The sequence below is a fragment of the Ictalurus furcatus genome, chromosome 15, assembly GCF_023375685.1.
Source record: "Ictalurus furcatus strain D&B chromosome 15, Billie_1.0, whole genome shotgun sequence".
Classification (NCBI taxonomy): Eukaryota; Metazoa; Chordata; class Actinopteri; order Siluriformes; family Ictaluridae; genus Ictalurus; species Ictalurus furcatus.
The window spans coordinates 21,016,124-21,042,684 of NC_071269.1; the positions used below are offsets into that span (position 1 = coordinate 21,016,124).

General features: G+C 40.0%; 2 protein-coding genes across 7 annotated transcripts; one reads left to right on the forward strand and one right to left on the reverse strand.

The window, feature by feature from the left end:
- Positions 1-5,269: 5,269 nt before the first annotated feature.
- On the forward strand, positions 5,270-21,521 carry c1galt1la (core 1 synthase, glycoprotein-N-acetylgalactosamine 3-beta-galactosyltransferase 1, like a). 5 transcript variants are annotated; one of them, XM_053643660.1, is made up of 6 exons: positions 5,270-5,535; positions 10,254-10,395; positions 15,514-15,576; positions 18,105-18,361; positions 18,682-19,346; positions 19,971-21,521. In XM_053643660.1, exons 4-6 carry the CDS (start codon positions 18,142-18,144, stop codon positions 20,322-20,324), a joined length of 1,239 nt encoding a protein of 412 aa, XP_053499635.1. In that variant the 5' UTR covers positions 5,270-5,535; positions 10,254-10,395; positions 15,514-15,576; positions 18,105-18,141; the 3' UTR covers positions 20,325-21,521. The 5 variants fall into 5 exon arrangements, with proteins under 5 accessions (XP_053499635.1, XP_053499634.1, XP_053499633.1 ...); XM_053643659.1 differs by lacking the exon at positions 5,270-5,535 and adding an exon at positions 9,462-9,697 and having other exon boundaries at positions 10,254-10,400; positions 15,518-15,576; XM_053643658.1 differs by lacking the exon at positions 5,270-5,535 and adding an exon at positions 9,462-9,697.
- Positions 21,522-21,638: 117 nt separating this feature from the next.
- tac3a (tachykinin precursor 3a) lies at positions 21,639-25,371 on the reverse strand. Of its 2 annotated transcripts, none has more exons than XM_053643662.1 (6): positions 25,291-25,371; positions 23,638-23,752; positions 23,363-23,462; positions 23,028-23,066; positions 22,884-22,937; positions 21,639-22,679 (listed from the first exon to the last, which is right to left on the reverse strand). In XM_053643662.1, exons 2-6 carry the CDS (start codon positions 23,737-23,739, stop codon positions 22,552-22,554), a joined length of 423 nt encoding a protein of 140 aa, XP_053499637.1. In that variant the 5' UTR covers positions 23,740-23,752; positions 25,291-25,371; the 3' UTR covers positions 21,639-22,551. The 2 variants fall into 2 exon arrangements, with proteins under 2 accessions (XP_053499637.1, XP_053499638.1); XM_053643663.1 differs by lacking the exon at positions 25,291-25,371 and having other exon boundaries at positions 21,639-22,529; positions 22,610-22,679; positions 23,638-24,782.
- Between the last annotated feature and the right edge of the window lie 1,190 nt (positions 25,372-26,561).

Sequence of the window (26,561 nt, forward strand, 5' to 3'; positions counted from 1 at the left end):
AGATAGCCAGAAAGTGTGACATTTAATCGGTCTGTTAGTCCTGCAAACAGTGATCACACCTGAGGTAAGTTTAATGATAAATCCAACTTTTTGTCCAAGTTTAACATTTTTAAGCAATTAGTCCTCATATGCAAGAAAAAAAAAACAAGCATCGAAACAGTATATTTAGAAGTTCATTAAAAAAAAAAAAAAAAATTAATGGAGAAGAATCTGGGCTCAGCCCCGGATGATTAACAGTTTATTAACGCCCTTGTTGCCAGACATGTGTGAAGAAACCAGCCTCGGTGGGTGTGTTAAAGTGTCCCTATTATGCTTGTTCAGATATTACCTTTCATGTAGTGTGTTATATAGCTGTTTGTGAATGTTAAAAATCTGCAAAGTTTAAAAAATCATGGTTGAATACCTTGTAAATGTATGTGTGATGAGGACCAGCTTCACAAATATCCTGTATCGTGACTTCCTTAAAAAGAGCCAATGAAGCCGACATTCCCCTTTTTGAATGTGCTGGGGATATATGACCCTTACTGGAATATGCCAAGGATAGCTTCCACTATCCAGTGCAATAAGCGTTGTTTGGTGGATCACATAACGGGCATCGTATTCAGGGATTGCAAGTGGGATTTGGCCCATAAAATCAGTTTGCGTGCCAACGTGTGTAAGAGGAGTGATCAAAGACCACCCTGCCCTCGTGGATGCCCCCCCCCCCCCCCCCCCCAACTGATCAGTGACTCATCTGTCGTAATGACTTTTCTGGCCTGAACAACGTCCATGGGTACCCCTTGAGTCAAAAAGAATGGGAATCTCTACTGGTGTAGTGCCAGCACCACCTCTGACGTCTCTTACTCTCCTCTGAGAGTGCCATAACGGGTGTAGTCTCAGAGAGACTACCCAGGGCTGGAACTCTCTCTCATTAATAATCAACCTAGGGGAATGATTATCAGCACTGAAGCTATGAGCCCTAATTGTCAGAGGCACTTTTCTCTAAGTGGAGATAAAGCAGCTTCTGTGCATTTGAAGTACACTCTTGGGCTAAGAGACAAGCTGAAAGGAAGATCTAAATATTCGTGTGTCACCCCCTGAAACGCAAACCTCAAGAATTTCCCATGGGGTGGAAGATTCCTATATATGGAAATAAGCATCCTTCAGGTCGATGGACATGAACCAATCGCCTGGGCGTACAAATTTCAGGAATGTCGAATGAGTGAGAATTATTAACCTATATTTCCTTAGGTATTTGTTCAGTGCATGTAAGCCTAATATGGGGCATAGAGCCTGTGTCCCTTTCTTTGGAACAAGGAAGCATCTAGAGTTAAAACCACTCTGACTTTGGGTGGAACCACTCTTATGGCTTTCCTGTTCAGGAAACAGGAAATTTACTTTTGGAAAACATACACTGATTCCCTCCATAACTGAGAGTGGACTATCTGGACTCTCTATGTGGACTCTCTGAATTGTGGGCATGCATGAAATTTTCCTCTTCTTCAGCCTGCACTGGCCCTGCTAGATCATAAATTTCAAAGCTTATGTACTTTATTAACCAATCTGACTTATAATTTAGAGAAATAACATAGCAGAACTCATGTGGACTGGATTCAGAAGAAGCAGGTTTATTCAGCAGTCAGCAAGACAACAAAAAGTGACACATGCAACAAGAAACAATCATTTACAATGTATCTTATATGCAATTAAAGCATCCATGTACCTTTAGGGAGTGCCCTTATCTTAGTTCGTACTTTTTCTCTTATGTCTTTTCTGACTGGCCCTTGAGTTTTTTCTAGTGAAAACTTTTGCCTGCATCTGCTCTTCTCCTTTTGCTGAGTCACGAGTGCGAGTGCATGCAGTCCTTATCTATTCCTAGGCAGTGGCCTCTATCTATTTTTTCCCTACTGTGTTTTGGGCAGGTGCTTTATATGTTTCATTTTTAACGTCTTTTAATGTTATCCGTGCATCTAAATGTATGATCCAAAACCATCTACCCTGGTTCTTCTCGGCAGAACCCTGGACCTCCCATTGAGAAGGAAAAGATAAATACTTTTTCCCAAACATACTTTACTGTGCCTTTCATAAAGAAAAGATACGCATATATCATATGGTACACAGCCTCCCAGTAGCCCCTGGACAGTGAACTATAAAATTATGTACCCCCCAAGATCTTATGTAAAACCCATGATTGTTAAAAAGTAATTCCATCCATCTTCTACCACTTACTCCTTTTCAGGGTCACGGGGAACCTGGAGCCTATCCCAGGGAGCATTGGGCACAAGGCGGGGTACACCCTGGGATAGGCTCGCATACAATCGCATACACACTCACACACCCATTCATACACTACGGACACTTTAGACTCAGTCAATCAGCCTACCATGCAGGTCTTTGGACCGGGGGAGGAAACTGGAGTACCTGGAGGAAACCCCCGCAGCACGAGGAGAACATGCAAACTCCACACACGCGGCCCCGGCAGGAATCGAACCCCAGACCCTAGAGGTGTGAGGCAAACATGCTAACCACTAAGCCACCATGCGAAGTTTTCAAAACTCTTTGTGTGTGTGTGTGTGTGTGTGTGTGTGTGTGTGTGTGTGTGTGTGTGTGTGTGTGTGTGTGTGTGTGTGTGTGTGTGTGTGTGTGTGTGTGTGTGTGTGTGTGTGTGTGTGTGTGTGTGTGTGTGTGTGTGTGTGTGTGTGTGTGTGTGTGTGTGTGTGTGTGTGTGTGTGTGTGTGTGTGTTACATACACACAAATTTTCTTATCTATTCCTGCAGGCTCGCCTCGCTCAGGCCCCTTCTACACTTAGTTTTTTCAGCTCTAGAATAGGAGGGTTTTCCTTTTTAATTTCTATATTTTCCTATTTTAATCTAATATAATTTTCCAACAGCAGGTGTGGGGGATGGAGGGTGGGATGAGGCAGTCTATACCCGAATTGTGTTGTTCTTAAAACCCAGCATGACTGTGTGCATATTAGAGCAATGGGTGCCATTTGCTTGTTGTAACTTGTTTAACCAAATTAAACTTAATTTTTTTTTAAACACTGAATCTAATAACACTCCTTTGTAACTATTCAAAACGTGTATTGATCTCAAGTAACTTTGACTGCATTTCTGTATATAATATATATTTTATTTATGTATTTATTTATATATATATATATATATATATATATATATATATATATATATATATATATATATATATATAAATGTGTGTGTGTGTGTGTGTGTGTGTGTGTGTGTATGTATATATATATATATATATATCTCACATTTTTATTAAGCAATCGGATAAATGATGCACCAAACATAATTTATAAAATAATGGTTTAACTTGATTAATTTTCTTATTTATTTATTTATTTATAGAAAAAAAAGAGAAAAACTATTTAGTACTATTTACACTGATTTGTTTCTTAAATTTACTGTGAATAATTAGAAGGTATACTGAAACTCGCAGCATGAACAGTTTCAAGCAAATATCCCACACCATAAGTTTCAAGCAAATAGAAAGTTTCCCTGCCATGGTTCTCTGACATGAGTATATAATAACCTGATTGGGTGTTGAATGTTGAATGTGTTTAACAACTTTGTTAGAAACACATGTTAACAACTTTTTCTTATCCCTTTATGATCAAAATTTTTACTTAAGAAATTCTAGCTCTAGGGCCGGCTGTGGTTCAGGTAGTAGAGCGGGTTGTCCGCTAATCGCAGGGTTGGCGTTTGATCCCCGGCCCACATGAATCCACATGCTGAAGTGTCCTTGGGCAAGACACTGAACTCCAAGTTGCTCCTGATGGCAGACAAGCACCGTCCATGGTAGCTCTGCTGCCATTGGTGTAGGAGTGTGTGTGAATGTGTGAATGAGAAACAGTGTAAAGCGCTTTGTAGAACTGCTAATGTTAAAAAGGCGCTATACAAATGCAGACCATTTACCATTTAGTTCTCACTGAATCTTAATATTACAATATAGAAATTATGACAGTTAATTTAATACATTTTACTCTACCACAAAGTTTTTTTTTCAGTGTAGCAATGACCCCATTTCTTTGTAATCTAGAAGCCTCTTCAGTTATTACAGTTATTGCAAGTGAATTCACCTTGCCAAAATCACTGCCTAACTTCATTAGTGAGAATAGTTACATATCTTTTAAACCCATATATTTTAGTGCATTTGGAGCCTCAGAGCTGGAGGAAATGAGACAGCATTAAGACATTAGAGAGGTTTTCACAGACCACTGTAGATATTGATGTGTAAAATCCTTTACCTTCAAAGGCCTTTGTGATTGACTGGCTTAGGGAGGCACATGACAGCATGCACAACTGTGATTTCACTTGGCTTTTTATAATCAGTCAATTTGTTCTTTAAACTCAACTAACCCCGTAGAAATGTGTACAAACCTTTCTAATAGATTTTGTTTCGGGACTGTGGACACCATTGAACCATGGGAGTTGTACGTAATTGTACATGGTTCTAATTTTTTACTAAATAGCATACTTTCCTTTTAATCATGACTGAACACAGCAGTGCAGTGCGACAGTGCTGACACAGTTGTAGTGCCTTGCAGAAGTATTCACCTCCTTGGCATTTTTCCTATTTTGTTGCCTTACAAACTGGAATTAAAATGGATTTTGGGTGTTTGCGTCATTTGATTTACAAAACATGCCTACTACTTTTGAAGATGCAAAATATTTTTTATTGTGAAATAAATAAGACAAAAACCAGAAAACTTGAGCATGCATAACTATTCAACCCCCCACCCCCCAAAAAAGGGGAAAAAAAAGTCAATACTTTGTAGAGCCACCTTTTGCAGTAATTACAGCTGCAAGTCTCTTGGGGTACATCTCTATAAGTTTGGCACATCTAACCACTGGGATTTTTGCTCATTCTTCAAGGCAAAACTGCTCTAGCTCCTTCAGGTTGACCGCAATCTTTGTCATACCACAGGTTCTCAATTGGATTGAGGTCTGGGCTTTGACTAGGCTATTCCAAGACATTTAAATGTTTCCCCTTAAAACACTCATTGTCCTGCTGGAAGGAGAACCTTCGTCCCAGTCTCAAGTCTCTGGAAGACTGAAACAGATTTCCCTCAAGAATTTCCCTTTATTTAGTGCTATCCATCTTTCCTTCAATTCGGGCCAGTTTCCCAGTCCCTGCTGATGAAAAACATCCCCACAGCAGGATGCTTCCACCACTATGCTTTACTGTGGGGATGGTGTTCTCTTGGTGATGGGTTTGTGCCAGACATAGAGTTTTCCTTGATGGCCAAAAAGCAAAGTTTTAGTCTCATCTGACCAGAGTACCTTCTTCCATATGTTTGGGGAGTCTCCCACATGCCTTTGCGAACATTTTTTCCTTTTTTCTGGCCAGTCTTAAAAAAGTCCAGCTCTGTGGAGTGTATAGCTTAAAGTGGTCCTATGGACAGATACTCCAATCTTTGCTGTAGAGCTTTGCAGCTCCTCCAGGGTTATCTTTGGTCTCATTGTTGCCTCTCTGATTAATGCCGTCCTTGCCTGGCCCATGAGTTTTGGTGGGCGGTGCTCTCTTGACAGGTTTGTTGTGGTGCCATATTCTTTCCATTTTTTAATAATGCATTTAATGGTGCTCCATGGAATGTGCAAAGTTTTGGATATTTTTTATAACCCAACCCTGATCTGTACTTCTCCACAACTTTATCCCTGACCTGTTTGCAGACCTCCCTGGTTTGTCATGGTTTGTCTTGCTCAGTGATGTTGCAGACTCTCTGGCCTTTCAGAACAGGTGTGTGTGTTTGTGTGTGTGTATTTATATATGGGTGCACGGTGGCTTAGTGGTTAGCACGTTCGCGTCACACCTCCAGGGTCTGGGGTTTGATTCCTGCCGAGGCCATGTGTGTGCAGAGTTTGCATGTTCTCCCCGTGCTGCGGGGGTTTTCTCCAGGTACTCCGGTTTCCTCCCCCAGTCCAAACACCTGCATGGTAGGCTGATTGGCGTGTCTAAAGTGTCTGTAGTGTGAGTGTGTATGTGATTGTGCCCTGTGATGGACTGGCACCCTGTCCAGGGTGTACCTTGTGCCCGATGCTCCCTGGGATTGGCTCCAGGTTCCCCTGCGACCCTGAAGAAGGAGTAAGCGGTAGAAGATGGATATATATATATATATATATATCCATCCATATATATCCGATATATATAAAAAATATATCGATGGATGGATATATATATATATATCTCCATCCATCGATATATTTTTTATATATATATATATATATATAAAAAATATACACAGTATCTCACAGAGTACACCCCTCACATTTGATTATATCTTTTCATGTGACAACACTGAAGAAATGACACTTTGCTACAATGTAAAGTAGTGAGTGTACAGCTTGTGTAAAAGTGTAAATTTGCTGTCTCCTCAAAATAACTCAACACACAGCCATTAATGTCTAAACCGCTGGCAACAAAAGTGAGTGTTGTGAAAATGTCCAAATTGGGCCCAAAGTGTCAATATTTTGTGTGGCCACCATTATTTTCCAGCACTGTCTTAACCCTCTTGGGCATGGAGTTCACCAGAGCTTCACAGGTTGCCACTGGAGTCCTCTTCCACTAATCCATGACGACATCAAGGAGCTGGTGGATGTTGGAGACCTTGTGCTCCTCCACCTTCCGTTTGAGGATGCTCCATAGATGCTCAATAGGGTTTAGTCCATCACCTTCACCCTCAGCTTCTTTAGCAAGGCAGTGGTCGTCTTGGAGGTGTCTTTGGGGTCGTTATCATGCTGGAATACTGCCCTGCGGCCCAGTCTCCGAAGGGAGGGGATCATGCTCTGCTTCAGTATGTCACAGTACATGTTGGCATTCATGGTTCCCTCAGTGAACTGTAGCTCCCCAGTGCCGGCAGCACTCATGCAGCCCCAGACCATGACACTCCCACCACCATGCTTGATTGTAGGCAAGACACACTTGTCTTTGTACTCCTCACCTGGTTGCCGCCACACCCGCTTGACACCATCTGAACCAAATAAGTTTATCTTGGTCTCATCAGACCACAGGACATGGTTCCAGTATTCCATGTCTTTAGTCTGCTTGTCTTCAACCAACTGTTTGTGGGCTTTCTTGTGCATCATCTTTAGAAGAGGCTTCCTTCTGGGACGACAGCCATGCAGACCAATTTGATGCAGTGTGCGGCGTATGGTCTGAGCACTGACAGGCTGACCCCCCACCCCTTCAACCTCTGCAGCAATGCTGGCAGCAGTCATATGTCTATTTCCCAAAGACAACCTCTGGATATGATGCTGAGCACGTGCACTCAACTTCTTTGGTCGACCATGGCGAAGCCTGTTCTGAGTGGAACCTGTCCTGTTAAACCGCTGTATGGTCTTGGCCACCGTGCTGCAGCTCAGTGTCAGGGTCTTGGCAATCTTCTTATAGCCTAGGCCATCTTTATGTAGAGCAACAATTCTTTTTTTCAGATCCTCAGAGAGTTCTTTGCCATGAGGTCCCATGTTGAACTTCCAGTGACCAGTATGAGGGAGTGTGAGAGCGATGACACCAAATTTAACACACTGCTCCCCATTCACACCTGAGACCTTGTAACACTAACAAGTCACATGACACCGGGGAGGGAAAATGGCTAATTAGGCCCAATTTGGACATTCACTTACGGCTGTACTCACTTTTGTTGCCAGCTTTTTAGACATTAATTGCTGTGTGTTGAGTTATTTTGAGGGGACAGCAAATTTACACTGTTATACAAGCTGTACACTCACTACTTTACATTGTAGCAAAGTGTCATTTCTTCAGTGTTGTCACTTGAAAAGATTTAATCAAATATTTACAAAAATGTGAGGGTTGTACTCACTTTTGTGAGACACTGTGTGTGTGTGTGTGTGTGTGTGTGTGTGTATATATATATATATATATATATAATCACACATTCCCCCCATTCAAACCCCCAAATCCATTTTAATTCCAGGTTGTAAGGCAACAAAATAGGAAAAATTCCAAGTGGGTGAATACTTTTGCAAGGCACTGTAGCTGTTACTATGGAAATAGTACCGTGTTAGAACGAGCACATTAAAACTAACTTTCATATTACAGCCAGTGGAACTACCTGTGCTGTTATACAAAAATAATGCACACCTTCTGACCAATCAGATTTGAGCATTCAACTATAAAGAAAACTAATTACCACCTTCTGACCAATCAGGATTCAGCAGTGATTTAAGGTTTAATATTGTTAAATACAGCTTCCCAACCAATATTTAATAATTAACTCCAATCAATACACAGCCATATCCCACTTGTCCACCAGAGGTCTCTGTCACCACAATACTAACTCTTGCCAAGGGCTGGTTCTAGACATTTGGAGGCCCTTCCTGCACATCACTTCAGCAAATGAACATCAGTGCCTTTATTGTTTTTTCCTAGTTGAGAGTGGGCAGGATTTCCCCCTCCTACTGAACCAATATAGACTACAAATATATTCATATTATGTGTTGTAGTGCAGTACCTTAAATATGCACTATGTACACAAATCAACTGCCAGTAGAACTGAAAGAGACAAACTACTAAGAAGAAAGAATAGTTCATTTCTGAACAATTTGTATGGTTATTTTTCAATAAACATAACCGTATTTATGATTTGAAAATTAAAATAAAGTAGGCCATCGTGTTAAAGCAGTAATGTAAACATCAGTGGAATTTAAAAAATATACAGACAGTTGAGGTAGCCTGTTTTTTTGTTTTTTGTTTTTTGTTTACCCTTTGACTTTGAACACAAATTTCTTTACTTTTACTTTTGTATTTTTCTAGTCAGCTCCCGACACATTGTCAGTGTACACGTGAATTCAAAGTGTCTGACAGTATCAACGCGTCGATGACGCTCCCGCTCTTTTGAACTCTGAATAAGCCTGCAAATGATCTATCCCGAAATTACTCTGATCGTCAGAACAAGGCCCAGTTTATTTTTAGAGTACATTTCAATCACTCCAAAATGGATGATGATGATAACTTGCATACCTGCATCATGAACTGCACGTTCTTTGCGTGCATGTTTAGTCTTTCGTTCACCAGCCCCCGAAGGATGTATTCGTTTCTGCGCCATCGTAAGCCACTGACTTACTGTAACGTCAGTCAGCTGCAGAAAAGTTGCATTTTGTTCATCGTACCCTCTCTTCATACATTCATAGGGTGGGACCCACTTTGAAACGGTGACATTAATTGGTATCGCTACAGGTGAGTGACAATTCATCTATATCCAATGGACAATGGCTGTCCATCTTGATTGGTGGACTAGCGTACAGCGATGTGACGGTTTTGGAGGCCCCGCCTCCAAGCCTGAGGCCCTATGCAATTGCCTACTTTGCCTATAGGTAGCACCGGCCCTGCTCTTGCCATTGATGCCATTGTGTCTCATTAAAAGCTGATCAAATTTCAGTCTGTTTAAACACAACTTTCTTCACATACTTATTGCAGGAACTTGATCTGATAACCATTGTAGAGTTTCAGTCAATTCTGAACCTTTTCCCCCTCTACCTTTCATATATACGTCAGTGAACTTGACCTTTGACTGTTTCTTGTTATTTGCTGCCTCTTGGACTTTGTATGTTTGTTTTACTCTGTTCTCTACCTCAGAACATTTTGTGGATATTATGTTTTTGTACTTAATATGCTCCGGATATACTTCTCCAAAAAATAAACTCCACATGGATTTTCATTACTCTTGCTTCTCTGGTAAGTGAATGTGACGAACGTTAGGAAAAATTAAGCAACAGATTAGAATAAAATCTTTACTATTGTGTGACTAAGGCCAGTGGACATTGCTGATATAACATTCCTCCTGTAATTGACAAAAAACACAGAATATCAACATCGCATGGCAGTACATGGTATTTTATACACAGTAAACACAGACATACGATATGTGCAGATCATGTTCGCATTAAGAGTAAAAGCACATGACAACATGTGTGAGGAAACAGTGTGAAGGTAATTACTGAGTAACCAAACCTATATGAGGAAGGTGAGGTCTTGAGTTACCGAACACTGTAAAACATTACATCCCCATTTAGTTATGTTCACTTACTACTTCTTTTTCGAAGAGCTTTGACAAGTTTTGGATTTTGAATTCAACTGTATGAGTTTTGAAAAGTTAAACTTGCAGAAATTCATTGTGCAGATTGAACTCAGGTTTGTTATTGTAATTATTGGGGGGGGTTGACTTCTGAGTTTAAGAGAAATTGTCTTCTGTAATCAAATTCCAACACAAATATATGCACGTTTGTGGTAGACAAGGACTTGTGGCACTGGTGGAGGGAGTAACGTTACCTGTGTGAATCGAGGCAGAACAATACACCATTCTCAGCTCAGTCTTTCTGATTTTGGAGCGGAGTGTGTGAGAACTTTTGCCCACTGAACTGCAGTGCCAGGAGGTAAGGTCAAATTATGTCTTTAATCAAATATTTTCTATTAACCATAGATGTAATAATGTTATAACATTAGTAACATTATGCACATTTTTTTAACAGCCTGGAAAGGCTAAATTCATGGCCTTTGTTAAGCTATCTTACCCATAATTATCAGTCTTTTTATTTATTTATTTATTTTTATTCATGCTTTTGATAAAGTATAAACGTAAAGGTATTGACGAATGATTTAGCTTTTTAATGCGACCGCAATAGTATTATTTTTTATTCATGAGCCACTGAAACTCAACACCCCCTCCCGCGACCGAACACAAGGTAGCATAGAGAGCTAGCATTAGTTAGCTAACGTTAGTGTGCTAGCATCCACTATTGTTACTGGTAGTCAAGGCTAAAAGTTAACGCTCTGGCTGGGAGGTTTACATCGGAACGGCTATCCATGATATGGTTTACCTTGCTCTTTGTAATTTTTTCATTGACTAGTAAGTAGGAAATTCATTTATTGAAAATGTTTTGATAGTGGATTTTATGTCGGTACTTTGTTCTGATACTGTGGAGCATACTGAGGGATGTAAGTTTGAGCAGACATTTTGCCTCATCGCTCACACAAGCGACAGAAGAGGGAGGCACTTTTCGCCTCTATGTTGTCTATTTGCTTCGCAAATCACTTCAGACTTATATTTTATTTACATTAACAGAGTTTTTAGATTGTACAGAGTCTATTTCTCACTAACTTTTTTTTTTTTAAAGTCTAAGGGGGAAAAAGCCAAAGAAATTTGTATTTATTTAGAAATACCACTGTCTACGGAGTTAGCTGCGCCATCTTGGATAATTTTTTGAGTTGAGGTTTCATCAATGCGTGTGATTCTGCCAGTACTCCCATTTGTAGTTGTCATGACTTTGTCACCATGACATAGTCGCTCAGAAGAGCATTATCCATACACCTGTTAAACAAGCAGATTCCGCTCCCTCCGCAGTCAACCCACTCCCTCTCCGATTGACACAGAACTGCAATTTCTTGAATTAGCTTGAAACCAACGTCACTGGGTAAAAGTATTTGAGCCTATTCAGCTGAGTGTCTTATAACCGTTGAATAATGATTACTTTGAGGTATCCAGTTAGGAAGGATAGGGCAGTGGTTTTCAAAGTGGGGACCACCAGGGGGCGCCCGGGGGGCTTCAACAATTTGGTGTGAAAAATAAATAAATACATGATTTTTTCGTTCTCACTCTCAGACAACCCCCCACCCCTCCACACACACAATCAATTCCTAATGTAATGTAAAGATGAAAGGTGTAATTATTAATAATAAAAAAAGGGCCTATATTCAGAAGAATGTGTTTTAAAGACATCTTACAAAAGGGGGGCCTCGGTCAAATGTTAATGCCATTTGGGGGGCACTGCCCTGGAAAAGTTTGGGAACTCCTGGGATAGGGTATGGCAGCAAATATTTTTTTTTACAACCAATAAAACCAATATATTTAATAAATTAATATAGTCATTCTAGTAATCAACAAATTGAAAGTGTTAGAGATTTAATGTTCCTTTTCTGTCATTACTCTGTTTCGGTCATTACGGAACTGTAGTGTTTCTTGTATTTTGTCCAGTTCATAATGTAATGCAATTAAATGTACACAAATATCCTGTTTGCTTGGCTTAGTGAAATGTGTTTATGTTTTGGTTATTTCTCAACTCTCTACCTAAACTCCCCCTGTCACGAATCAAGGATGGGCTCGGAAGCAATCGCAGTTAGATCACATTTATTATATAAACAAACAACAAAATATAGACACTAAGACAACTAGGCAAAATACTGTGGCACGAAACAAAACATGGGAGCATGGAACATGGTAGTCTAAGACAACGAAAGACAGAGAATCAGTGCAGACAATGGCTATATATACACAAGAGTGCTCATTAACAGAAATGTGAATCAGGTGCAGGTGGTCATGTGACATGTAGTGCAGTGCAGTGGCTGATGGGAACTGGAGTCCAGAGTTTCCTGATACATGACAGAACCCCCGGCGCGCCCAAACATGCACCCCCTCCATCTGGCGGTCCAGGCCCCCTGGGCAAAATGTCCCCAGAAGAACCAGGAGACTGAGCGGCCTCCTCAGTGGAGCAAAAAAAAAGGTGCAACGCCCCCAGCGGGCCTGGAGCTCAGAGCGAAGTCTGCATGGCAGGACAGCAGGACAACCTCCTCCACAGGACAGGAGAGGGGAGCAAAGTTCTCTGTGAGGCCTGAGGGAAGCTCAAAGATTTCCGCGAGGCCATAGAGGGGAGCGAGGTTCTCCGCGAGGCAAAAGGGAGGAACGATGCTCTCCGCGGAGCATGAGGGGGGAACGATGTCTTCCGTGGAGCAGGAAGGGGGAGCGACATACAGCGCGCAGCAAAGAAGAGGAACGACGTCTTCAGCGGAACATGGAGGCAGAGCGACATCCTCCGCAAAGCAGGACGGCAGAGAGACGACCTCAGCCGAGCAGGAAGGCGGAGCGACGTCCACAGCCGAGCAGGAAAGTGGAGCGATGTCCTCCGCAGAGTAGGAAAACAGAGCGCTGTACTCAGCGGAGCAGGAAGGCAGAGCGACGTCCTTATATTTCTAATAACTTGTATGGACACACCCTGACTTTCAGCTGCCTTGCTGTGTTTCATATACTGGAACAGCTGTTAGAGCCTCTCAGCTGTAACCTTCCACCTATTTTCCATTTTCTTTAGGACCAGCAAGACCTTCCCATATTGTTTTAGATTGAGAGTCTCCTCAAACTGCCTGTCAGTGTGATCTTGTGTAGTTTTAGTTACTGGTGTAGTTTTAGGTGAGTTATTATTGCACTAATGCTCAAACCACAACTTACAATCTCTGTTGCAACATTGTTTGAGAATTTTTAAGGTATGCCTACATCACACGCTACAACAACAACAACAACAACAATAACATTGCTTGCACATAGGAAGTGCCTTCTAAAAACCTTCTGTCTCCTCTCGCCTTTATTCCTCCAATAATTTTTTGGCTCACAAGCTGAAGGAGGTATGGTTGAGGAATCAAGGAAGAGACCTTCATTAAACTTTTGGAAAGTACTCCATGGACAGTGTTAAGCTATTTGAAACTATATATAATGAGTGTGCATTGTATTGGAAGGGTGTGCTACTGGGCTTTGACTATAATCAATCCAAAAAAAAAAAGGACAATTTTATGTTATAAATCTGACTCTGTTGCTTGCCACATTCACAGATCCAAATATTAACACACTAGACATCTCTTTTTTTTGTTTTTATAAACAAATTTGAGCAATATTGTCCATGCTGAAAAAAACAATAGAAACCATCACATAAATTCTAATGCTTTCCACTACAAATACCATTACAAACCATCAACTATCCATTAAAACAATTACCATAACCATTATGGTTAATTATTAATTGTATCCACTAGACATAACATGCCACCAACAGAAGGCAAGAAATTACAAGTAGAGACCAAACAGGGACCATTACAATTTTCATTAAGACCGATACAATTCCAACAAATAACCATTAAAACCATTGGTCTGTGTTCATCCTAATGCCCGGATCCTAATGTTTCGGATGAGACCTTAAACCGAGGTCCTAACTCTCTGTGGTCATTAAAAATCCCAGGACATTTCTCGTAAAGAGTAGGGGTATAACCCCGGTGTCCTGGCAAAATTCCCCATTGACCCTTATCTATCACGGCCCCCTAATAATCTCCATTCCTGAATTGGCTACATCACTCTCTCCTCTCCACCAATAGCTGGTGTGTGGTGGGAGTTCTGGCGCACTATGGCGTCCGTCACTTCATCCAGGTGGATGCTACACACTGGTGGATATTGAGGAGATTTCCCCCCATACAATGTAAAGCACTTTGATTGCCTATATAACTCTAAGGAATTAATTAATTAATTAAAATTCTATGACTGTTTCTATTGGTTTTTTTTCAGCTGGGTTAAATTGCTTTAATTGTCTAAGAACAACAACAACAAAAACTTTAAAAAGATTATCTGTTTGTAATTCTTTTCCAGCTTCAGTGTCTTGTAATTTTCCAAACTTGTCAGTATTTTGTTTATTTTGCAGTTAATCTTCCTCCGTTCTTTTCTTTTTTCTCTCCGTTTTATTTTGCTTGCTACAATACTACTACTACTACTACTACTACTACTACTAATAATAATAATAATAAAATTATTTAAAAAATAATAATAATTTAAAAATTATTAATAAAAATAATATCTTTGAAACGTCGCATATCCCAAAATGCCCGGATGAGACCACGGCATATGATTTGCCCAGATCACTTCTGCGTTGTTGCAAGATATGTAGTATGTAGTCTCAAAAATGGACTACAACTAGAACCACAAGCGTATATATTAAAATATATGAAGTGTACATTTGTTTGTTTTACCAATAAAGCACTTTCATTGGAATGAATCGACTTTTCGTGATAAATGTTATCCGTGGTGACGCATTCACTATGGTACGTTCTCGACAAACTTCCGCAAGTGGGCGGGGCTCCTGCGAGCAGAGAGCTGCCGTTCATCCAATGAAATCCCTCAGCGGTGCAGCTGGTGGCAATGCAGCGGGTGAATGAAAGTACATAAAGGAGGCCTTAAACGGAAACCCGAACGAACGGTTTCAGACGCAAGGTGTTTTGTTTTTACTCAAATTCGGCGTTTGTTGGGATTTCTTTGTTTTCTGGACTGTTTGTGACATGACAACTGAGTAAATATTTCAACCCGTTAAGCAGAAGGACAACGACGAGGTAACAGGCTGAAGTGGGAAATTTTTAACAACAGGAAACCGATCAGCTGATAGATATTTTTGTTGTTGTTGTTGTTGTTGTTGTTATTAATGAATAAAACGTTAAGTGTTTGCATTTCAAATTCTATAATATTCCAACTCCAGCTATTACATTATATTTGATGCACGTGTAGTTATCTATCTGTAAGTTATCTAGTGTTTCTGAGCATGCTGAGAATAATCATAGTAACCAAACATAAGGAATACCTTATCTACATGTGCAGTATGTACATCACATTTGTTTGTTTGTTTGTTTGTTGTTGTTGTTGTTGTTGTTTTTAATCCAGATTATTAATTATCATTTGATGATGTGACTTAAAGGAAGCAGATGTCCTGTGTGCGCTGGGAACTAAGGTGAATACCAGGATTTTCCAGTCACTCAAGGTAAACAAGCTTAAAATGCTCTTCATCCTCACCTTCCAAATCTTCCTTTATCTCAGTGTGAGGTAATGTAATTGTGTGATACTTAGTGGTTCTTGAAAAGGCTCGCATTGAGTTTCGAAAGTATTGGCCCTCTAAAGAGAAAGCTCTAAAAGTTTTTTGCCTCCGTACGCATTCGGTTGTAAAATGTATTGGCACCCGATCTGTTCAGCTGTCAGAAGTATTGGCACCCTGCATGACCAGCTCTCAAAAGTACTGGCGCCCTTGACAGTAGGCTCAAAAAGTATTGGCCCACTAAACGGCCAGCTCTAACAGCGCCCTATGTGTCCGGCTCTCGAAAGTATCGGTTCCCTTCGCAATCGGTTCTCGAAAGTATTTGTGCCCCGTCCCTGTTTCGCCACGGCAAGCACCACTCACGTTTTCGTGAGGAAATGTACCGGTCTAGTTGATACTGTGGTTCAGCGTGGAGGAACAGGAGTTTGGGATGATAATCGTGCACAAGTGTTTGGAATGTGGTCTGAATAGATTTTAAGATGAACACTTAAGATTAAGACTAACACATACATACATACATACATACATACATACATACATACACACACACACACACACACACACACACACACACACACACACACACACACAGTCCAGGGTAAAACTGGGTAGTGTTCAACCCAATTCTAAAAACGTTGGGACGCTGTGTAAAATGTAAATTAAAACAGAATGCAATGATTTGCAAATTACATAAACCCATTTGATATTCACAATAAAACATAGAAAACATATTAAACTGTGGTAATGTACCATTTTAAGGAAAAAACCAAGGTAATTTTGAATTTCATGACTGCAACACGTCTCAAAAAAGTTGGGACAGGGCAACAAAAGGCTGGAAAAGTAACTCTTACTAAAAAGAAACAGGTTAACTGGAGGTTAATTGTCAAAAGATCAGTAACATGACTGGGTATATGGAAGATTGTTTCTTAATATTAGTTGGATCTGGTCCTGGGGCTAATTCTTTACTTGGTAATATGCAGTAATTATCATACCACTTAATGTTATTTGTTTTTGTTTTTTCTAATCTCTTGCAGTGTCACACCCAAAAACGAAAGAATACGGTATGGCAATTAAGTAAGGAATGCAGGGTGTGTACAAAGTTCCCATAAATAGGGGAAACACTTTTTTTAAACACTTTATTTAGCAAAATATTTTCCAAAAATTTTACTTTATTTATATTATATACATTTTTCAGGTAGCCTTTAAGAATGCCTATGGCAAAAGAACATGTTTAAATAATTCTCATGGCTGAATCAGGAAGCTGTTGCGATGGACTGGACACAGCAGGCACATCACGCGTCACACTGTCGCCAAACTTTTTAATATGTTCAAAAAGTCTGGAAGTGTTGTGGACCAACCGAGAAATGGACGCCACGAACAAAGGCACACCTGACGTGGTGCTGGCATAAATAGTGTGTCTGGAGACACCTTGTACTAAGGAAGTAGCAATTTTTGGAAACTGGTTATTTATTGCACATTTCAAAGTGAAGTCTCTGGGTCCTGTCCATAGTGTGGTGTGGTGGGATCTCTGTGCATCAGCATTGATGTGGTTTAGTGTGTCAAATGGATGGTGCAGGTTATTGCACAAACACATCATGCATTCATCTACCATTTCTCCATCAGTCGCCAGCCATTTCTTCCCTTTAGGATGAGATTAACATGAACAAAATCTCAAGGTGGTTAATGGGTGTGAATGTGGCTCCACCCTGGAAGCATGTGGGTTTGTTCTGGTCGTTGTTTGAGGTGTTGAACATCAATGAAGGCACCTTGGCACCTTCTTTTTACAAGTATACAATTTGGGGAAATTGTCTGTGGACCAGGCAGGGGAAAGTGACTTAGGAATTCACTGACCTGTTGTATAGGCTTTGGTGATTAAAAAATAATCACAATAATAATAATATACTCACTGTCCACTTTATTAAGAATGCCTGTACACCTGCACATTCATGCAGCCAATACATCAGAATGTGGAAAAAGATGGTCTTGGTGACTTTAACCATGGAATGGTGGTTAGTACCAGATGGGCTGGTTTGAGTAGTTCAGAAACCGCTGATCTGGGAATTTGACACACAACAGTCTCAAGAGTTTACACAGAATAATGATTGACAGAACTCAGGTAATTCCCAGGATAAAAGAAGTCTAAGTCTAATCATGCCACCCTTACTGTGAATCTGAATGCTTTGAATGACTTGGAGAGTTGCCCAATGAGGATGTCAGTATCTTATCAGTTCATGTGTACAATACTGTGGCTGCAAAGGTCATAGGCTGCACTACATTAAAAAATGTTCATCTTTTCATGCCTGTTTGTTTGAGAGGAATCTATCTAAAGAACCTAGAGGTAACCCATGCAGCACTCAGGCTTGAACCTCAGTCATGAGACACTAACATGACTTCCTGCTCTATAATGCTGTCTGTCCATGAATAATCTGAATAACGCAAGATCAGTTCCTCAAACCATGAGTTCTATTTCTTTACAGCCCTTGAGTGATTGTAGCCGACTGTGAAGAGGTTGCCATGAAAGGGGTGAACTCCAGGTCTGCATTCCTTCTGGGCATTCTGGTAGGCTACTGCACTGTTTACTTCTTACTGAAGGAGTTGTGGTTCGAGCAAAACTTGAGCGTGTGGCACCATGCACATCAGGATGAGCAGGACGGCTACAGGAGCACTTCTGGAAACTTCAGCTGGAAGAGGCAACATTTTGCCAGCATCAACCTGAGTCACCCTCATCATACAGGTGCATCAGTGCTTCCCTCTATTGGGGCTATACAGGTGATTTTCACAGCAGGTGTAGCATGAGAAAGTTGGTGTAGCACTAGGTCATTAGTGTCATCACTAAGATGATTGAAGTAACTACTGATTACTTACTGGGAATAATAGTAACCACAACCAACCAGTTTTACTTGTTCTTAGGCATCTTTTACTGTTTTTAACAATGTTTGCTTTTGTTATCCCTTTTCTTTGGTGTGTCATTAGAGCAAGATGTTTGATTCCCAAACATGAAATGAAGCTTTTAAAAAAAAATTTTTTTTTTTTTATTCCAATTTTTCCCTATAGAAGAAGACCACCATGTTGCAGATGAGCTTTACAAAAAAGTACGTATCCTGTGCTGGGTCATGACAAGCCCTGACAACCTACATTCAAAGGCACGGCACGTGAAAGCAACATGGAGTCGTCATTGCAACATGGTGCTGTTCATGAGCTCGGTGGAGAATCGTGACTTTCCAACAGTGGGTCTTGGAACATCAGAAGGACGTGATCAGCTCTACTGGAAGACCATCCGAGCCTTCCATTACGTTCTGAAGAACCATGGCGAGGAAGCAGACTGGTTCTTCAAGGCTGACGACGACACTTTTGTGGTCGTGGAGAACCTGCGCTGGATTCTGTCCAACTACTCCTCCGAGGAGCCGATCTACTTCGGCAAGCGCTTCAAACCCTACGTCAAGCAGGGCTACATGAGCGGCGGAGCTGGATACGTGCTCAGCAAGGAGGCACTGAGACGATTTGTGCAGGGCTTCAGCACCGGCGTGTGCACCCATACTACCTCAGTGGAGGACCTAGCCATGGGTCAGTGTTTGGAGAAGATGGGTGTGAAGGCAGAAGATTCGAGAGACAGTGTACAGCGTGAGACTTTCCACCCATTCATCCCTGAGCACCATCTCACTATGACTTTCCCCAAATCCTTCTGGTACTGGAATTACTGCTATTATCCCATTGTGGTGGTAAGTCTCTGATTATGCGTTTGAAATTTCAATTAATGAACATGTCATTCGTGCATCAGATGCTCAGCAAAACTCAATACACTTGTAAGTTAAGTCATTTCTTTATGCTCAAGGGAAATAAGTTTAATATGGGTTTGCCCTAGGCACACCCTCGTCAGTAGCTTGTATCAAATGTTCTACATTGATTGCCCCTGAGTGTGAAATAAGGGGTTTATGGAAGATCACGTGTTGCATCATTATTAGTCCAGTGACTATTATTTGTGACAGTGTGTAGTGCCGGTATATTATTTACGCTTTCATCAGGGATTAGTACTTCAGCTTAAGGAATGTTTTAAATTCTTTCCGCTGACATCACATACTATTCTGATGATGAATAATATAAAATATATAATGAAGCACAAAGAAGACTGAGATGAATTGTAGTTGTAATAATTTGTCAGTTGTATAAGAGCTGCAGATCAAAAAATCAGATTTGATGATCCTGCATTGCTGTGGTATAAAATATCATACCGAATCTCATTGTTGTGATTGCTGATATATTTATTCTTCTGTTTGTCAGAAGCTCTTTTGAATTGTTGTTCATGATCATCTTGTCTTCTAACTGTGTGACGTTTGCATTCACAGGGTCCACAGTGCTGCTCTGATCTCGCCATCTCCTTCCATTACGTGGACTCTGAGCTGATGTACATTCTAGAGTACTACACGTACCGCCTGCGGCCGTACGGCTACCAGCACCGCTACCGAGCGCCAGATCCAGCTCTCCTCAACACAATAGTGAACACTGAAAGACCAGGGAAGGTCACTGTGAAAGTAACTCAGCATGTAGCAGAACAACCAAAGGCGTCAGACCAGGCGCAGCTGATCCACGCCAGGCAAGAGGGAGACGGGGATACAGGGGGTGACTCGGGGCAAGAGACAGTTCAAGAGAATCACCCAGCAAACGGCAGCCCCGTAACCAGTAAGGAGAGTCAGAGATGAGTGTTTTATGTCGAGAAAAGGAACGTGTGCATGGACATGTAATGTCAATTGAACATGGTGATCTCGTGCAGCAAGTTCCTCAGAAGCTTAAAGGAGGTGAAAGAAGTTTATTCAAAGTTATACCACAGCACTGTTGACTTCTCAGATCTGATTGGTCAGGTGTTAGTAACAGTTTCCACAGGTTTATATTAATGCGCTCATTCTAAATCGTTATTATTTCTACAGTTACAGATATTCAGACACACTGATACGATGAAACTTGGTCAAGAGATGCTTGTTTATGGAAGGAGTCTCCAGTGTGAGCACTTTGTTACAGTCAGTAAGTTTTCCACCACAGGAGTCTTCAGGACTGGGCACACAAGATATTTATAGCTGCTATAACACAAGTCATAACTATTGTTTCTCATACATTAAATGTAACTATAAATGGATAAAAGCTATCCTGTTTTAATAAATAAAAACAGTAATTATCAAAGTGCTGTGGTATAAGAGGAATTAATTACTTTATGGTGTGCTGTTGTAGGAAATGAATCAACTTTGGACTGGTAATTGTAATTATCAAAGTGAAATATTTATTTTCCTATAACCCCATGTCCTCACTTCAAGGCATTCGAAAGTCCCAAGTGTGTAGACTGGTTTCTTCACCTTAATTTTAATTTAAATTTTAATTTCACTTCTGCCAGCTAGCAGCATTAATGTTGATGTTCTGGACAGCAATGCATTTGCAATCACATCACTGTTCAGGTGTCTCGTTTACCAAGTGGACAGTTGATTTGCATCTTTTCCAGGAATTAATTATTCAGATATTAATTTGTTGTCAGTGTTTCATTAACCTCCTGTATTCCATACTTATTTTTTTCTCTGCAGTGTTTAATGGGAGAACTAGGCCTGTGTAAATGATGACTCACTGTAATTATGATTTACAACAACTGAAATGTCTTTGTACTGAGAAATGGACACTGACCATTTCAAATATTTTCTCTTAAGTTATTGTGCCGCAAATGACATATCGGTGTACATGATTTTATTTTCTTTCTTAAATTGCCTTGGGCTTAATGTGAGGTACATTTTTTTTTCTCTGGAGGATGATCTAGTTACTGTTTATTTCTGCCGGTGTCTGTGAAGTTCTATGACTGTCTCGTTGCAAAGAAATTATTTGACCACTAATAAAGCCTGTAGGACTCGGACTACATCTGATTTATCCACTCTGTGGTGGGTTTCTTGCTATTTATACATATTTCATCTTAATCACAACGTACATATTAGAGAGCTGACCAAGAAATAATATAAAACATTCCAGTGTTTGATGTTAATGTTTTTGGAGTGTCTACTGTATAACACTTTTTTTTTTTTTTCTTTGATCTTTTTAACCATTTAATCCACCAAAATCTACTGTCTATGAACCATATCAAAGCTGATGAGCACTGGACATGGCATGAGAGAAATTAAAATGTCAGTCTGTATTTATTTTTCAACATGTTCCACCTGAAACTGAGTAATTCCACACATCACTGCCATTCAACTCTATACTGTTAAGTCATTTTTATGGCTCCTCTGCCATAAGTTGCATGTGAAAGACTTGCTGCTGGTTACACACATAACCCGATAAGACACACACACGATAAAAATACCAGATGGCCTTGAGCCTGCACATTTCAACTATACCTAATATCATGCAAATCATATTCATTGTGTGAATTTTTCTCCATTTCTAAAATCTGTTCTCTACATTATGCTACATGTGAAATCTTAATATGTAGCACACAGAATAACTGGATTTTAAACACAGCATCCCCTGTTTTGTGCTGCTGAGGCTATTAGACCTTCAAATATATTGATGCACCAACATATACAATGTTCTCTGTGTATCAATGATGAGCTCAATTAAATAATACATTTATTTACAAAAATTATGCTTTTTTTTTTTACATTAGAAAGTTAATATGGTAAATAAATATAGTCAGATAAAGATGTTGTTTCTAGAGATTTATATACTGCTACTGGTATATACAAATCTATGTAAGTTCTAGTTGCAGTTCAACATAAATCATCATCCTTCGACAAATATAATTTAGAATAATTGCTATTGTGTAATTATTTGACTCTTTTTTTTATTTTTTGCAAAGTGTGTCATGAAAAGGAGTTCATCCTGTGAGAATGGAACAGCTGGTCCAGAGGATTTTTGCCTATAACCCACGACGAAACCTGCAAATGAAAAACACTGGTATTAGTTAGCAATAATGCATGCATGTGCTGCAGTTTTCAAGGCCGGATACAACACTAACCTCAGTCTGCACTTGTTAAAGAACAGGCCACGTGTCTCTGGGTAGTCTTTTCTCCATGGACGTTCAGTGTCTGTCAGTGTAAGTAAAACACATCTAAGCTGATGGGATTTCACATGTGAAAATCTCAGGGGTGAATTAACAACGCAGAAACCCAGATGGATTTACACAGGTGTTAATTCAGCACTGGGGATTTGCCTATAGGCTTGTCGAGGAGATAATGTGCTTACGAATTCTTAAAACGGATGCAGGTACTTAGGCTTAAATCTATTCTCACCATCTTCACTGTTTCGCCGTCCCATAAGTCCCACAAAGATGTCATGCATTTCTCCTGAAATCAAACCATAAAGCATGAAACGAGACCATTTCTGTGGAAAGGAGAATTATAATGAGTGGAAATTAGAAAGGAGGATGGTCTTACTTTTACGCTGAGACTGGTCCTCAGCAGCAGCAGCAGCATCTGAATGCAAATAATACTTTCAGATTTTACCACTTAAAGGAACTTATCTTAATCACACATTAGGAAAAAGGACTGGAAATGGTCTTGGATGGTAAATAGGACTAGGGTTGCGTTTGTGTCGTGTCTTTTTATCTTTCTGGTTCATGTTTGGGGTGGTTTACAGTGATTATTATTATTATTATTATTATTATTATTATTGAGCCAAACCAATCTAGCAATCCTAAAAACATGGTCTAAGCATCTCGTGCAATGGTATAATCACTACAATCATGAAGAAGATTAAAATGCTTTCTCACCGGCGCTCCTGCGGCCCATCAGTCCAACAAAACTGTCGTAGTCTATGTCGTGATACCGCTTCAGCAAGTTACGAGTCGCGAGTCGGAAACTTGAACTCTCCTGCGGGCAAAAAAACAAAAAAACAAAAAACAAAAAAACGACTGGAGAACATGATGCTACCAAAAAATCACCCCCCCCCATAAAAACAAACAAACAAACAAACAAAAACAAACAAACAAAACAAAAACAAACAAACAAAACATATACTGCTTTACGGTAATGTTAATTCACTTACGTCCGAGGCTGATCTCTGCGTCTCTTGTTCCGCGCAGCTCGACTCACTGAGCCGAGTCTCAACCAGAAGGATGAGGAACACCAACAGCAGTCCTCGGTACATTTTCACACACAGTCTGAGGAGAGAAAACAATAGAAAGTGTTCTGTGGTTAATATGCACTATGTTACTAAGCTGAAATAAATAAAGCAAAGCATCTGTTACAATGTATAATGCGGTGCGTAATGCGTAAAGATCATACTGGTCTTTTAACGCATCATCATCATCATCATCATCATCTCTCTCTCTCTCTCTCTCGCTTACCAGATTGGATAAATTTCCCTCCAAAGTGTGTTAGTAAATAAATGCAAATTAATAAACAAAGTATCTTATGTTACTATATGTGCCACTAACACTTCTTTCACAATTTTTTTTTGGAGAAAAGGAAATGAATGAGAAAAGAAGTGCCAAATGAAAGCACAGTTAGCTTTTATTCTCACGTTTATGATTCAGTATTACAATTTGAGATTGTATTGGGACGTTAAACCGCAATGACACTTTTTTGGGTGATGGGGAAGGTTGAAATCCACGTTCTTTGGATGTTCCTCAGGGGACCCTTAAATGTTCTACATACAACCCAACAATAAAGTGTTTATTCATCTAAACTAGAACTTTTTTTCAGAAGCAAATAACCCTTAACAATACAAAGAACCCACTGAAGAACACGTATTAACATTTTCTAAGAGCATAGTCATTGAGAAATTCCAATCTGGCAACCATACATTTTCTAATTTTAAAAAAAATAAATAAATAAAAAAATAGAGCAAACGTAATGTGTTGTGTTGTATACATACTAAATATCTTTCACGTGAACAGGTGCATAACCTGCATATAAATATTATTTCTGTTATTTATTTATTTTTTTTCCATCCCTGACTTCTCCCATTCCAGTGAGAGTCATATGTTTTGCGCATTGAACAAAATCTGTTTGGCACTCATAACCAAATAGCTACACGTAGTTGAAAATGAGCTTTGAAGTGTGCATTTTTCAGGTCAACGAAAATAAACATTAAAAAGAAATAAATAATTAAAAACAACCACGCGAGCGAATGCGTAAAGATATGTAAATCGTCAGATCCTGCACGGAGCGCCTTTTCCTCGTGATGATACTGCCAGTGGTTGGAAATCATGCATAGCAGGAAGGCGAACGTAGTATCAAACAAAAGGATGTAACACATTTCAGGTATGAAGATAAAAATATGGGAAATAATATCCACAGAAGAGGGAAAAGCTCTTGATATGAGTTTGTGCGTAATGGAAAGGTTTTGCCATACAGGGCTGATGATTTAGTTTCCATTCATTTAGATGCAAATGAGATGACTCTAACATACAGCTTTTTTGTGATTTGTCATCTAATGTTGACATGGATCTCTAATTTAAACCTGTTATTTCTCAGCTGGAACAAATATGGCTTTTTGGTGCGTTTCACTTCTGGTGCGTTCTGGATCACCGTGCTCAAGCTTATACATTTGTAAAGTGTAGGTTGCTAAATACTGTAAGATATCAAGCTTTAAAATATCAAGCCTACATTCAAAACCACATGATTTTCCACACCTACAGTGTTTTTTTTTTTTTTTTTTTTTTTAAGGCACTGTGTACACTAGTATTGCACCTACCTGAGCTAATAAATCGCCTGAGGCACAGGTGAGGCGCACGGCCGAGTCACTTGGATGCGTTAGAAGAGGAGCTCACGGTTAAAGCTGTACCTCGATATCCTGTCAGAGCAGATATCCGCATAGATGATCGCTGCATCAGCTAAGTCCAATCAGCCGTGTCTGTGTAGATGTGGTTTGCGGTTATATAGTCTCCGTGTCACGCAAATGAAGATCCTGACATCACAGGGTGCGAAGGCGTTCCATAAAAAGAAAACCCCGCAGCGCGCGCTTTGGTCACCCACTGACGTCATTTCATGACTTTAGATATCAGGGTGCCATTTCTTTAAACACAGCAGTAAGTTCCATTCGCTTATATAGAAGCATGACATGTAGTGATAAAGTCTTGGATTGAATGTTATCATTATAATTTTCCTGATAATATGAAAATAAGCCTCTAAGCAATCAACAAATTACTATAAGCATTACTACAGAAATTAATTCACCGAAGTCTTATATAAATATTATAATGTGTTGCAATTTGATCAGCAATGCTCCTAACTTTGACTAGTCCTCAATGTCACACACAACAATAATTGCATAACCTCTTAACATGATGGATACAATGTCATTTGGATTATTAGAAACATTACTACACTGATCTTCAGTAACTGATTTATCCTGGTCAGGGTTGTAGTGGATCTGGAGCCTTTCCCAGGAACACTAGGCATGAGACAGGTATACACCCTGGATGGGGAACCATGCACACATTAGCATATCCATTCACACTTATTGATAAGTTAAAGCAGCCAATCCATGTCAACGTATGCTTTTGGGAGGTGGGAGTAAACCGGAAAACCCAGTGGACATGGGTAAAACATGTGAAACCACACACAGACAGAAACGCAAGCTCAGGTTTGAAGCAGGGACTCTGGACCTGTGAGGCAGCAATACTACCCACTACAACCACCCACATTGCTACATGTTTATAGATAAACAAAGATTTATCTTCTGAATAATATTATTTATTTATTTTTGTTAGTTTATTTTTGCCTCGCACCTCTGGGGTTGGGGATTTGATTCCCACCCCTGCCTTGTGTTTGCAGAGTTTACATTTTCTCCCCATTCTTAAGGGGTTTCATTCATGTACTCTGGTGTCCTCCCCAATCCAAAGACATGTGTTGTAAGCTGATTGGCATCTCTAAATTGTCTGTAGTGCCGTAGTGTGTAAAGTGTGTGAGTGTGTGTGATAGGTTGGGACCCCATCCAGGGTGTCCCCCGCCTTGTGCCCCGAG